The sequence below is a fragment of the Odocoileus virginianus genome, chromosome 1 (assembly GCF_023699985.2).
Source record: "Odocoileus virginianus isolate 20LAN1187 ecotype Illinois chromosome 1, Ovbor_1.2, whole genome shotgun sequence".
Lineage (NCBI taxonomy): Eukaryota > Metazoa > Chordata > Mammalia > Artiodactyla > Cervidae > Odocoileus > Odocoileus virginianus.
In genome coordinates, this window is record NC_069674.1 from 61,796,069 (window position 1) to 61,811,498 (window position 15,430).

Sequence of the window (15,430 nt, forward strand, 5' to 3'; positions counted from 1 at the left end):
TTATATTCTTTGCAGCCAAAGATGGAGAAGCTCTACACAGTCAGCAAAAACAAGACTGGTAGCCGACTGTGGCTCAGATCACGAACTCCTTATTGCCAAATTCAGACTTAAATTGAAGAAAATAGGGAAAACCACTAGACCATTCAGGTATGACCTAAATCAAATCCCTTATGATTATACAATGAAAGTGACAAATAGATTCAAATGATTAGAACTGATAGACAGAGTGCCTGAAGAACTATGGACAGAGATTCATGACACTGTACAGGAGGCAGGGATCAAGACCATCCCCCCCAAAAAAAAGAAAAAAGGCCCAATGGTTGTCTGAGGAGGCCTTAAAAATAGCTTTGAAAGTAAGAGAAGCAAAAGGCAGAGGGGAAAAGGAAAGATATACCATCTGAATGCAGAATTCCAAAGAATAGCAAGGAGAGATAAGAAAGCTTTCCTCAGTGATCAATGCAGAGAAATAGAGGAAAATAGTAGAATGGGAAAGACTAGAGATCTCTTCAAGATTTTAGAGATACCAAGGGAACATTTCATGAAAACATGGGCACAAAATAAAGGACAGAAATGATATAGATCCAGCAGAAGCAGATGATATTAGAAGAGGTATCAAGAGTACACAGAAGAAATATACAAAAAAGATCTTCATGACCCAGATAATCATGATGGTGTGATCACTCACCTAGAGCCAGACATCCTGGAATGAGAAGTCAAGTGGGCGTTAGGAAGCATCACTACGAACAAAGCTAGTGGAGGTGATGGAATTCCAGTTGAGCTATTTCAAATCCTAAAAGATGATGCTGTGAAAGTACTTCACTCAATATGTCAGCAAATTTGGAAAACTCGGCAGTGGCCACAGGACTGGAAAAGGTCAGTTTTCATTCCAGTCCCAAAGAAAGGTAATGCAAAGAATGCTCAAACTACCACACAATTGCACTCATCTCTCATGCTAGTAAAGTAAAGCTCAAAATAACAAGCCAGGCTTCAACAGTACATTAACCGTGAACTTCCAGATGTTCAAGCTGGATTTAGAAAAGGCAGAGGAACAAGAGATCAAATTGCCAACATCTGTTTGATCATTGAAAAAGCAAGAGAATTTCAGAAAACATCTAGTTTTGCTTTGTTGACTGTGCCAGAGACTTTGACTGTGGATCACGACAAACTGTGGAAAATTCTTCAAGAGATGGGAATACCAGACCACCTGACCTGCCTCTTGAGAAATCTGTATGCAGGTCAGGAAGCAGCAGTTAGAACTGGACATGGAACAACAGACTGGTTCCAAACAGGAAAAGGAGTACATCAAGGCTGTATATTGTCACCCTGCTTATTTAACTTATAAGCAGAGTACATCATGAGAAATGCTGGACTGGATGAAGCACTAACTGGAATCAGGATTGCCGGGAGAAATATCAATATCGTCAGATATGCAGATGACACCACCTTTATGACAGAAAGCGAAGAAGAACTAAGGAGCCTCTTGATGAAAATGAAAGAGGAGAGTGAAAATGTAGGTGTAAAACTCAACCTAAGATCATGGCATCCAGTCCCATCACTTCATGTCAAATTGGTGGGGAAGCATTGGAAACAGTGAGAGACTGTATTTTTGGGCTCCAAAATATCCGCAGATGGTGACTGCAGCCATGAGATTAAAAGACTGCTTCTCCTTGGAAGAAAAGCTATGCCCAACCTAAACAGCATATTAAAAAGCAGAGAGATTTATCAACTTTACCAACAAAGGTCTGTCTAGTTAAACCTATGATTTTTTCCAGTAGTCATGTATGGATGTGAGAGTTGGACTATAAAAAAAGCCGAGCACTGAAGAATTGATGCTTTTGAACCGTGGTGTTGGAGAAGACTCTTGAGAGTCCCTCAGACTGCAAAGAGATATAACCAGTCCATCCTAAAGGAAATCAGTCCTGAATATTCATTGGAAGGACTGATGCTGAAGCTGAAACTCCAGTTCTTTGGCCACCTGATGCTAAGGACTGATTTATTTGAAAAGACCCTGATGCTGGGAAAGATTGAGGGTGGGAGGAGAAGGGGATGACAAAGGATGAGATGATTAGTTCGCATCACCAACTCAATGGACATGAGTTTGAGTAAACTCTGGGGCTGGCAATGAACAGGAGGCCTGGTGTGCTGCAGTCCATGGTTTCTTAAAGAGTTGGACATGACTAATTAACCAAACTGAACAAACTGAGAACCACGTCTTTAGATGATCTCAGTGACAACACATCCACTCACTGCTTGTGTCCACCACGTAAGATCTCAGATCTCCCTGAACTTAAAGCTTATACTATTTTCAAATATTTGCTATAAATAGCTACCTGTATATCCTGCAGTCACCTACAATGTAGTATTTCCAAATGAAGCAAATCCTCTTAATTTTTTGTTTTGTTTTGTTTTGTCCTCTTAACTTGCTGGCTACATCATAATCTACTTCCAGTGTCCTTCACTCTTTCATTCTGTCACTCAGATAATCTTCAAATCAGAAGTTAGCCTCTTCTCAAAATGAGTACTGTTTTCTCACTTTGACTGCTCTTGATTTGGCCTACACCGTAATTAACTTTCCAGTGAATCTCTGGGCATCTTAGGCTACCATCTATAAGGTCCCAGTTCTAGTCTAAGCCCACACCCTCAGGCTTTTGGAATGTCTCCTTAAAAGAAAATCTGCTGTTCCCTTTAACTCAGGGCATGATAGAAATTCTGTTTGTCTGATGTGCAGAACTTTCCATAGTCTGAGTTTACTGGTCTTCTCTCTCATCCTGTCTCCCTATACATCTCACATTTGAGCCACACCCACATGCTCACATTTGTCAAGTGCAATTCTAAGTCTTTTGGATTCTCTTCTTCTTCCTTTCCAGGTCTTTCTTTTTCAAGTAATAAATTTCTTTCCTAATACATTCTTCCAATATAGTGGAACTGTTCTTTTTATGTCATAGTACATTTCTCTCTAATGTTGATTCTCAGCATAGGATCCATGGGTAGATTCAGGAGGTCAATGAACATGAATGGAGGAAAAAGTATTCTCATTTTCACTTCTAATTAAAACTTAATATTTTCTTCTATTACAAATGTAGGTAACAAACCACAGTAAAATTGGCATTGTCTATGACATTGTTTTACAGTGTCATAAAAAATTATGACAGATGTTTTCATATTACATTACAGCTGGCAAAAATATCTAGAAGTATTAGTTATGCTTATTACTACTTAAAATTATAGTGATTATTAACCTGACATTATGTCTTATTATGTAATGTATTCACAAAGAAGCACATTGATTAATATTTATAAACACGGCTTTTTAAATATTTTGATAATTGAATTTCAGTATAACTGATTTTCTTCCTAACTTCTTATATTTTATTTTATATAATTAAATTTCCTTTCTGAGGAAGTCATTCTAGACTTTATCAGACTGTCAAGAGGTTCAAGATGCGAATGGCACACTTAGCTGTATCCTAGTTTACACGACTGCTCTTCCCACTCTCCTCTGGAACCAGAGATGATTTTCTTTAATTTTTACATCTACATGGATAATATAGCTTATAGCACACAGTAGGTTCTTAAGTATTGAATGACTGAATAATCGAATAAAAGAGTGAACACTTACCTCTCATACAAGTATCTTGAACCCAGAAGACAATATTTCTCCAAGTGTAATCATGGAAGGTCTAAATCACAGTTCTCAAGATACTTGAGAAATGCATACTCATGGATTTGGAATCTGATTGTCTAGAATTTTTGAATCTAGATGTCTAGCCTTGAATTCTTAATTATAACAGTTTATCCAGACATCATTTTACATGCTAAAGTTTGAGAATCTGTAGGTTTCATGATTTACAGCAGCCTTAAAAAAATAAATAAAAGCATGAGCTTTGTAAATAATCTCAGCTCCCTGGGCTTTATTTTCCTTCTCTGCAAAGTGGTTCTTTGATGGCTGTACTGTATTCTCCTCACTGTATCATATGGGTTTTGTAGTGGATGCCACAGAAGGAAATAAGACAGTCTTACTGCTTGTTCAGAACGAGGAGTCTTCAGGCGTGTGCTCATATTGGTTTGGTTCTCCAGGGTGTGTTGTCCTTCTACTCATTGACTGATTTCAAATGCTATACTCCTACTCTGATCCACTGGTCTTACGAAATACTCACAGTGTTTCCCAGCCAGTAGTTCTCTTTTCTTCACTTCCTCTGTCAAAGCTAGGAAGATTTAAATCTGTTTTTCAGAGATGGGCATATTCAAGCAAAATATTTTGAATTTGCAAAGCCAACACGTATCACTCTGGTACAACCCTGGCCACACTGGCCTTGCGACAACTTCTCTCAGATTTGATGAATGGATTAAAAACAGACAACCAAACCAACAAACATAACAGTTAGAGTAGAGGAAAGGCCACTCAACCAGTTAATTTTATTCTTGTTTCATATTAGGTCAGGAGGGTCCACAGTTCTTGACTGGACAAAGACTTTTGAAAAAAAATTTTTGCACCTTTAAAATGTAGATCATTATTCCATTCATATATCATTTTGTCCCAAATTTTAGAAGACACTAAATTTGTAAGCATATTATAGAAAAATTTGATTCTATTTCCAGCCAACCTCAAAAAATTATAATTTAAAAATACATTCATTTGTTAGGAAAGATCAACTTATAATACTTTCCTATTTTTCTGTGAAAAATATACCATCATCAACTTTGTAGAAATTATATTGTTTCTTAGAAGTCACTTAACTTTGTCTTTGAATGCAAACACCCTCATATTAACTTTTTGCTTTGCCACACCAGGTTTCTAAGGAGAAACAAATATTTTATATTCATGTGGAAGGGACTTTGATTTATATCATGAAGTCTAATAGTAATATAAAGCTATTGGAATGCAGATAGAATGTCTTGGGAAATTTTGCATCCTTTACAGTGTTTTTTATATACAGTAGAACTTTAATAATTTTTTATTTGAAAAAAATTGAATGTTCTGAAGCAATAATGATAGCTAATAAATAGTAATAAGTACATAACTAAGAGACATTAAGCATATGAATACCAGTACTGTTCTAAGTACTTTATAAATTGGTGTATTTAACAACCTTAGAACCTTGTTATTTACTATTCCCTTTCTTTGACAGAAAGGTATGCATGTGTGCTAAGTATGCTTTATAGTCATGTCCGAGTCTTTGCAACCCTAAGGACAACAGACTGCCAGGTTCCTCTGTCCATAGGGTTCTCCAGGCAAGAGTACTGGAGTGGGTTGCCATGTCCTTCTCCAGGGGATCTTCCCAACCCAGGGATCAAACCAGCTCTCTGTGTCTCCTGCAGGGGCAGGCGTGTTCTTTCCTGCTGGAGCCATGTGGGGAGCTGGACAGAGAGGAAGGGGAGCTAAGTAGCTTACTCAGGGTCACACTCCTAACTAGTGTTGAGTCAGGATCTGAACCCTGGAAGACTGTCTCCAGGCCTAGTGCTCTCACATCCAACACAGAACGACTTACTCTTTATTGTTTTAACAGAAAATTGCAATGATCCATATCTAATAGAAGAATAGATTCCCTCTGAAGTTAATGTTGAAAGCCCATTCCAGTATATTGTCATGGCCTTTTCACTCTTAAAATGTTCTTTGGTGCTTATCTGAAACAGATGCAAACACTTAAAACATCCATTCATATTGTATTTCCCTGTGATTTGCTGGACTATGTCAGGTTGCCTCCAATAACTGTATGATTTCATTTGCCTTGCTACCCTTTTACAGACCTGCAACCTCATGGATCTGTTCAAGCATAGATGGTTGGAGGTTGATTAGCATCTCTTGCCAACATTCTGTCTCCTTCTGTTGTAGAGAGCTCTAGGACAGCCAAAAGCTTGGTGGGTTTTTCAAAGCAGTTTCTTCAACCAAGCTTTTTGGCAAGACGTGATGATGGGCTAATAGCAGTGCAAAGTTTATTCTCACATACTTTTAACTCCTGGAGTTACTAATTGGGAGTTACTTAAAAGACTTTACCTTTCAAATGGTTTACTTTTTTCCAAGGTATTGTTCTTCAGTAAACATAAGATTAAGTTGATTTTCTCTTTTTATGAATTTTGATTTTTGACTTTTTATTGCTTGTTCAACTCTTTTGATTGTGTAAACTTATAATTTTGCATGCAAAATGACTGGGCAGAAGTGTCACTGCAAGTCCTTACTGTGGGAGAGTCCTATCTCTTTTGTCTCCAAGGATAGATTAATGACAGTATCATTTTTATTTGCTGTATTTTTATCTCTGGCAACAGGAATGATTTGGCACTGTCAGCTGATGATTACTTTGGTTAAACAAAGTTTCTGATTAACAAAAATATGTAATGGCTTCAGAAGGTCCTTTAGAATTTTGTTTTATGTCAAAGTTATCTCAGTGGTTATCAGTTGAAATCATATTGTGTAAATTTTTGAGACACAATTAAAGAAGATATGTTTGGATTATACTTAGATTTACTGAAATTATATTTATGAGTCATTTGAATTGAGAATGGAGAAAATTCTCACAGTGATTCTTCAAGCTGCTCTCAATCCATAACTGCAATCTGTAGAAGTAATGTAGCAAAAATCTCCCTCTTACAATGAAATCCTTCTGATAATTTTGGCACCTATATTCTTTAAATGGTGCCTATACCATTTTATTCCATAGCATCTTTTGTGTATTTTTTTCAGTATACTTGTATCTGGTCTGGAGTTTTCCTATTTTTCAGTCGTCTCTACATCTTCCCTCAGACCTTGTAATTGGGATGGCAAACCTCCAGCACCCAATATGTTTTGTCTGTGTTAGAGACACAAAGTACAATATTTAAGTTGGGTGCTCTTGAAAGAGCTTAAGATGATGTTGCTTACTTATGAAATTTCATTTTCAGTACTAAATATAAATAGTGTTGTGGCACTTTTTGGAGTTCTGATCATTTTTGGTTTTAGGTAGACAAATGTCGATCTGAGCATTTTTTTGTTAGTTGGTTCATTTCTGTGGTATGGAGTAGCATTTCTTTTTCTTTTTTTTTTTTAATTTTCATATGCTTACGACCTTGTTAAATAGCAGTCCAAAAATCATGTGGCTTGTTTTGATTTTAACCAAAGTTACAGCTGCCTAACTGTAAAGCAGTCAGTTTCTCTTATTATGACTAGTTCTTCAACTTGTACTGTTTTAAATTGCCTGCAATTAGCATATTTCAACCTTATTTTTAGGTTTAAATTGCAGTGTGAGAGTGTACTCTCCTCTTAGCTAATTAGTGCTATCAAGGAACAGTAGGTTACCTCATTAGTACCATGTGCATTTAATTAAAGAAGAGAAAATTGGAGTTAACCTCATAGTTAATATTTTCACAGAGTGCTACAATGCCAACACCTTCAATTGGAGTCACACCCCTGTGTATCTAATTATTCACTGGTGCCAAATAAGGTTAGCAAGGGTACTACAAGGCTGTTGACAAAATAATTTAGATGAAAACGTGTTTGTTGGATTCTGACAGTAAAATATAACTTGAACATATTTTCCTCATCCTCATCTGCCAGTGTCAGGTGACATAATTCTTCATAGGAAACTGAAAGAAGAATATTTGGGAAGCCATTTTTGTTTTTTCCTGTTTGAATTAATGTTGCTCTTATCTTGAAAAAAATGACATATAGTCATATAAAGCATATACAATCCATTTCTTAAACAGAGCCCCTGAACTTCAGAGATGTATTTGAAAAGAATTATTTATAAGATGTAATATTTACATGCATCAAACCACTACAAATACTCCTTGACACCCCTACCACATTCCTCCTTGCTTTTCTTCTTTTCTGGTATACTTATAATTTCCCTTGTGTATCTTACGAATGGGGATCATCCTTTCATATCATACATGAAGTCTAAGGATGTGTTGTCACATGGTCTATTCAAATGCAGTGTAATCCTTTTGCCCTTCAGACAAAATCTTTTGAAATGTCTAATACTACTTAGGTAAAAAATGACATTTCATGTCATTTATCAATAAATAATCACTTTGCTTTTACAGATAAAAATGCAAACTGTTCATTTGAGTATATAGAATAGTTTTCAATACAAATGACATAATTCAACAGGTTTTATCAGAGATTGTGGAGTTTGGCTCCATAGTCTTAAATATATATTTAATGGCAATATTTGTGTTGTAGTAATGCAGAGCCAAGACAGTTTATTAAATGAGGTTCTTGTGATTGTTCTCACATTTCATGACAAGACAGGCTTTATGTTCATTTATATTGGTTGTAATTGATGAGTCAACAGTTAGCTTGTGTGAAAAAATAAAGTTTAAGGACAACTAGCAACCTGTACTCTAAAATCATAGTACCATTTAACGTTGTGGGAGTATTTACTAATATTGGCTATAAGTTTAATTTAGTAATGGGAAGTAAGGTTCTTAAGTCAAGATCATGGTAAATCAATAATTTTTGGTTAGTAATTAATTCATATGTTCAAATATTCAAAATAACATCTGCCAAATCATTCCTATTTTTAAAATTTATACTATTATTAGCTGTGATGCAAAGGTGGGATAGTTTTGTCTAGGTTGACCTACCAAGATAATAATCCAAAATAATTTTCTTAAATGATAATGTACATTATTAGCATAAGATTGGGGGAAAAAAGCCAACTCCTGATTCTCTTTGTTTAATCTAGGAATTGCTTCCAGAAACAAAATTATGTGTCTGTGGCCACTCTTCTGGTGATGGGCATCCTCACAACACATTTGCAGTAAGTTACACTGGACAATTAGAGATTCAGCTACTACATATAAGGCCATAGACCCAACCCCACTAAATAGCTGGTCTGTGATTTTCTGTTATCCACTGCCATATAGTCGTGAAGATGATCAAGAGATGACTAATGTTAAGGCACAGATGTAGTTTTTTTTGTGCTGCTTCTTATATTCTTACTTCAATTCTGTTTCATCACTTATACAGATCACAGTTTCTGTGAATTGATGACATTAAAGTTTAAGTATGTAAGGGTGTATGGCTGTTTCACCACTGTACTTTTCTTGAACCACTATGCTTTCTGGAACAGATTTAGGAATAATTTGATGAGATGTTATTGATATGCATAAAATAAGTCAATGGAGATTATGGGTAGATACAATACATATTTTAGGGAGTAGTTGCTATTATGAGTTCTGCAAGTTAACATATAAATATGCCAAGGCCTCTTTTTACATATTCTGTCACCGAGTATAATTTGTCTCTTTAGACTATAATATTCAATGAAAATTGCTTTTGTGACCCAATTCACATACCAGTTAGCCTGGGAAATGAATAGCAATCTTGAAGTGGCCATTCAAGAATTTTTAAATAGAGCAACTTCATGTTTCTATTTAGCATGGACACTACCTGTATTCCTAAGGAATCTCTAAATATGTAAGTCATATATTTTCATTTATAGAATTTTTGCTTGTTTCTTGAGGAATTGGTATAGTATTTTAAGTTCTGTGGTCTAGAATATCCCTAAATATTCCTAAATTGTCTCACCAAAAAATATTTTTTACTACCATATACCTAATATTTCTTAATTTATGATTGTAGACTAATAAGCAAATAATAAGACAGAAATACCTAATTTTATACCTTGGTTAAAAAAAGAAAGATTTTTATCAATAAAAATAGTGTCAGATTAACATGGTATGCTAGTCTTTGTGGAAAATATACAGTCCCTAGACATTTTTTTAAAATGTTAGATGCAAAGCAAAAATAGAAGTGAAAAAAGCAATAACATACTGTTTTATGGAAATAATGAATGCAGGGAACTGGTAATAAATTTTGTATATGAAATTAGGATTTATAATAGTCTGAAATTACTTAGTTTAGGGTTTCATTCATTTTAATTCTAAAGTGCTGTCCTCCTGATAATAGTAATAACTTCTGAAAGAATAGCAAATATTAAGAAGTAGTGGCAAGTTTTGCTCAAGCTATGTAAATTTATGTGAAAGACTAAAATAATCTTAATTCCTAAGTTTTCGCTGTATGTTTTGAAGAAAAATAACCTTCAAAAATAGCTATGTTTTAACTTAGTAAAGAAGATTAATTCAAAAATGTACTTTAAAAATGCTGCATTAAAAAATAAGCAGGCAGTATTCCTAATTGGTAACACTTTTTCCTAAAATAATCTCAATGGAAAAATTGTTTTCTTTAGCCTGAAGAGTGAGATGGCTTAACTAATAATAGTTCTTTATGTAAATCTGCTTCTACCTTTAAAAAATTACTCTCTATTCTACTGACAGAAATTTAAATCTACAGCACTATATCTTTTCACTGAAATGTTTTCTGAATGAAAACAAACTGTGGAGAAATTAAATAAATGGCTCACAAGTGCCATGCAGTTCCTCAGTGGCAAGCCTGAATTTATAGCCCAAGTTTGTGAGATCACCAATGTACTGGTCTTCCCAGGGGTGTACCACATCGTTCATGACTGCCTTGAATACTGTGTTGAACAAGAGCCTGAGATTAGGCCATGTATCTGAGACTATAGTTTGTCTACAAGGTAGAAAGAAAGCCAGCATAAATTAGTGAGGTCTTCTGTGGTTGGTGGGTAGAGAGCATGACATTGCATGGATCAGGTGTTTACCATCCCTGAAGTGCACCTAACTTAATATTTCAGATTAGTCACTGAGTGACTTTGCAAATGATGCTTCTGGACTTCACAACACCAGGGAAACATTCAGTACTAAGTAGGGGCTTATTTCCTTTATTTATTATATTAGATACAAACTTTTTGTGGGCTAAAATGGCTACATAATGTGATTTAAAATCCAGATGGAAACCAAAAGACTATTATTTGTAGTTGACAGTTTCTGTTTGATGGACATGGCTCTCTCTCTTAGTATTTGTTAAATTTTATTATTACTAAAATGCTGGGGTGGTACTTGAGTAAATCTGAACACCATGAGATTACTGGAGATTACACTAATAGACTATGTATAATGTGCATCTACTAATTCATTGCAATTCTGGGCAGTAGTAATTGTACTCACAATTACTTATATCATCTCTACGTAAAAATTATAAATTTTAAACTGCTTCTACCTTTTTTTTTTTTTAGGAAATCTTTGGGCTCCATAGGTTGTACATTTAATATTCTAAGAGTAACAATTTAATATTCTTATTATAAGTTTGAATTTTATAAGAGAAAGACATTGAATTCTGGCTTTAAAAGACATGAATATGAGAGTAAGTGAGTTTCACTGTAAGAGGTTACTTTTCAATACTTGCTTTTCACACTCAATTTTTTCAAATGGCATATATTTAACTCTAATCTGGCAAATCTTTAGTTTACTTTTCTTGCAGACTTTAGTAATAGTATTGATGCCTTTCTTTTTTCCCTGGCTACAACCCTAAATTTCACAACTTTGGTTTCCCTGCCACATGGTAGTAACCCAAGTTCACTCCTCAAGAGATCTACCCTGTTGACACGTGGTCTGCCTGAATGCCCTTGTTAGCACCTACCTGCAGATAGACTTTACTTCAGGTGTTTACACCTATAGGAATACTGTTTTACATAGGACTCTGCCTGTTGGCTCTAACTGTTGAGGCAATTATGCAGAATGCTCAGTCTTTATCTTTGGGGTCTTAATTTCAAAACCTTTACCACTGGATTATATGCATATTTTGATGACCAAAATTTGTCAGATCTATAAATTACAAGTTGAGACTTGGTTGGTCTTGGTCTAGCTGTTATGTATCACATTCAAATTAAATTACATTGACCACCTCGGGGCTTTTCCCCTACAGATCTTGACTCTATTATGATTGCCTCCTGAATGTTTCATTTTGATGGGAATTGTGGATTGGAAAAATTAAGGAGAAGAGGACATTGATGGTTTTAAGAATCTTTTTCTGTTCCAATTTTCTCTGTCTTTTTAGGCTTTCCATAAATTTTACCCAGTACTAAATAATCTGTCCTGTGGACTCTGAAATCAGCTTTCTAAATTGAATACTGGGTAATTACTTGACTTTTTTTAGCCTTATGCTTGCAATCTGTAAAATTAGGACAGATAGTAAAATTAGGTAGATAATATCTACCTCACAGAGTGGTAATACATTTACATTTGATAACCCCAAAACTACTTAGCATGATGACTAACACACAGAAAGTATACAGTAGATGTCTGACTCAGTATCTATGGTATCATCAATATACTCTTGCTTGGACCAAAGAGGAAATTCTATTTGACATAAAATTTAAAAATGTATTGATATTTGGTATTAACACTAAGCAGGAGGTTTTGGATATTAACTTATGCCATGACCAAGATGGGAATGTTGCTTACTGAGTGGAAAATACTCATTAAGTCACACACTAATTTTTTCACTCACAAAAATCAGTTATCTAAATGTTTTCTGATTTGTTAAGCTGAGTGAAAGAGAAAGAACCCTGCCTCACTAGACCTAAATGATGTCCTCTGGCAGTCAAAGAAAATCATGGGGAAAGAATGTTAGCAAAAGTGATTGTACGATCAGCTGTCTGTATCCAGCCAGAACACATGAAAATAAGGAGTTAGGGAATGCATGTGGAGTACCAGTTTATCACCAATTATTTTCTTCCATTTTCTATTATAAATGTATTAGCAGAGATTAACCAAGAATTAGAGATAAATTACTACTTAGTAGTGGTGTTGATAATTTTAACTAACAAGCTGGAGACAATTAACCAGATGGGATAATGTTGTGGTAAATTTTTTGGAAAGTCCTTCCTATAAAACCTATATTGCAAGATGTAACTGCTTGTCATTAGTGTGAATGTGTGTTAGTATAAGTCTGAATTTATTTTGAAGCAATGCAGATCAGATTTGTTAATTCATCATTTTATTTTGAGTAATTCGTCCTATTACAATAGGACTGATATTATACTAAGTCCTTTGAAATGAAATAAACCTTAAGATGATCAAATATTTCAGACACTTATATTACAAATGATTTGTTAATGCCAATATGCTATATTATAGTGACTGTATTTAGAGCTACTATTAAAAACCTTCTAGGTTTTCCATTGGAAAGCGAATAAAGATTTCAGTTTTTAAAGCTTTGACTGACATTTGTATGCAACTCCTTGATTAATCTTTTTTTTCCTAGTGTAACTCAAGATATTAATAATTATCTTTACACACCTCACTCAGCTGGGATGTAGCTCCCTGAGCTCAGTTCATTCTAGACACCTCTCCTGAGTAATTTACCTCTCACCTTCTATTTTACTGCAATATTTGAGACTGCCATGAATTCTCTTGATGTTGGTTCCAAGAAGGACCAGTAGCAGAGCTTTTTCAATGGAGACTCTTCTTTGAAATTTATAATGAATAATTTACTCCCCTTGATGATTCACCAAAGCATTAGTATAGCAGAAATCAGGGGCTGATGAAAAGATTATTTATTTAGTTATCTGGTTTTGTTGTTGTTAATATATTTTTCATCAAATAAATTGATACACACACTAGAATATGTATGTGGCAATAATGTGAATTTATGGTGCCCATCGAGCAGACTGTATTTTTGCTTTCACATTTAAAGTTATTTGTAATGAGCTACTAATGATAGTCTCTACAAATATGAAATATAATATGCTTTTAACAGTTCATTCTATAGTTCTTAACATCATTGCTTAACATCATTGATAAACTGTGTATTCTATATTTGTTACTTGTATTTCTGTTCCTTGTATATTTCTACATCATTTATTGTAGCATAGTCAGTGAGAGGCACAAAAGCAAGTCATCCTAGTGTATAAACTTGCACATCTCATGAGCACATTCACATACACAAGCGTACATACACATACATATCTGAAAGATCAGTTATGGAAAAGAATGTTCTTTTTTTTAATTGAGTTCTATCTACAATTCATTTTTCTTTCTCTTCTTTTACAGTTAAATATATTTTAAATTTTCATTAGGTAAAATGAGTTATGCACAGTATTGATGAATTACAGAATCATATTTTTATTATTGGCACCATTCATGCAACAATATATTTACATAAAAGTATTTCTAAATAAATTTTTCATATGTTTAATCCTTAGGATGTCAAGTTAAGCAGTACATGATTCCCAATGGCATTCAAATATAAACCTGAAACTGCACACTGTACTTTAAATATAAACATGAAACTGTACTTTAAACCTTTATCCAGTGGAGTTCAGAAAGCTTACTATTACCAGAATTCAGTCATGCTATAATCACACAATGCACCATACAATTTAGATGAAATTGTACTTGTTTACTTCAGTTAATTATATTCTTTATCAGAATGATAATAAATTTGGTGCAAATAGATTCACACTACTGATAAAATGAATAAAGTCTTATACAATGTCTGTTAAGCTTTTCCGGATGGAACTTCTGTCATATTTAACATTAAGGAGCTGCATGCAACGCTCAATCTCTTGCAACTGTGTTCCTAAGTTCTTTTCCCTGAAGTTGTCGTTATCATTTTAGCAGGGAGCTTCCTGTTCTGTCTTAAGAGAGGTAGTGGGAGATATTTTAGAATATTGGCAGAAGTAATCTATCACGCATATCCAGTGTGTTGTAACATCACACTCCAGGATAACTATAATATCTTAATTTTAATTTAGAATTTTTGTGTAGAATATTTAGTGGGGCTTACAACAGATTGTATAGAATGAGAGTAAGACATCTCGAGAGATCTTGAGAGATCTTAAGTGCTCTTTACTAAGAGTATTCTTAAGAGATACTACAATGAAAAGGAAGTCTCAGGTAAATATATTGGAGATAAATTCTTAATAAAGTAAGCATGATTCATAAATTCACATACGGTTGTGTAATTTGAGAGAGAATGTTGGCAAAGTAATATCAAAATTTGATAAGTGTAAAGGTTTAAGAATTTAATGTTATATATGCAAACCTAGTGAATATTTTCTTGATACAAAGGTTACTATTGGGGGAGTGTGTAATTTCCTTGGTTCTGTCTCTTCACAACAAAAATTTGAAGTGACGGACCAGCATTACAGCCCTGGGACAGACCGTGTCACAGCTCTCGGACAGATCAAGTGTTACAGTTCCTTGTTACAGCTCAGTTTTATTTAGAAAATAAAGGAAAATACATCCTCGAGGCGTGAGGGCATGCCGACCCAAAAGATGCGAAGAGAAGAAAGAGAGAGAGACAGAAAGAGAGCAAGAGAGGGAGAGACAGACAGAGACACCTGCCCTTTGGCTCCTCTTTTTATATGATTTTTTCTCCTCCGCCTGGACCTGCCCTGTGTAAATCAGGCTAGCCAGGAGTTCTGTTTGTTCTACCTGTGGTCCTCATTCCGATCCTCGGAACTTCCCTTTGTTCTGTTTTTGCGGGCTTTTCCCTTCTTTGTCTTTTAGCCACCGCCATTCTGAACTCCTTTTTCCTATTCTAACTACCTAACAGTAACCAATATAAAATTAAAAGAAATAAAAGAAT

At 34.7% G+C, this 15,430-nt stretch overlaps 1 protein-coding gene across 1 annotated transcript in view; it reads left to right on the top strand.

Annotated features, from left to right (window-relative positions):
* The window catches only part of FOXP2 (forkhead box P2), a 579,712-nt gene that overhangs the window by 433,405 nt on the left and 130,877 nt on the right, over nt 1–15,430 (top strand). Inside the window, exon 6 of the mRNA XM_070468584.1 lies at nt 8,661–8,735. Coding sequence (XP_070324685.1) covers nt 8,661–8,735 — 75 coding nt within the window. The remainder of the gene's footprint in view (nt 1–8,660; nt 8,736–15,430) is intronic.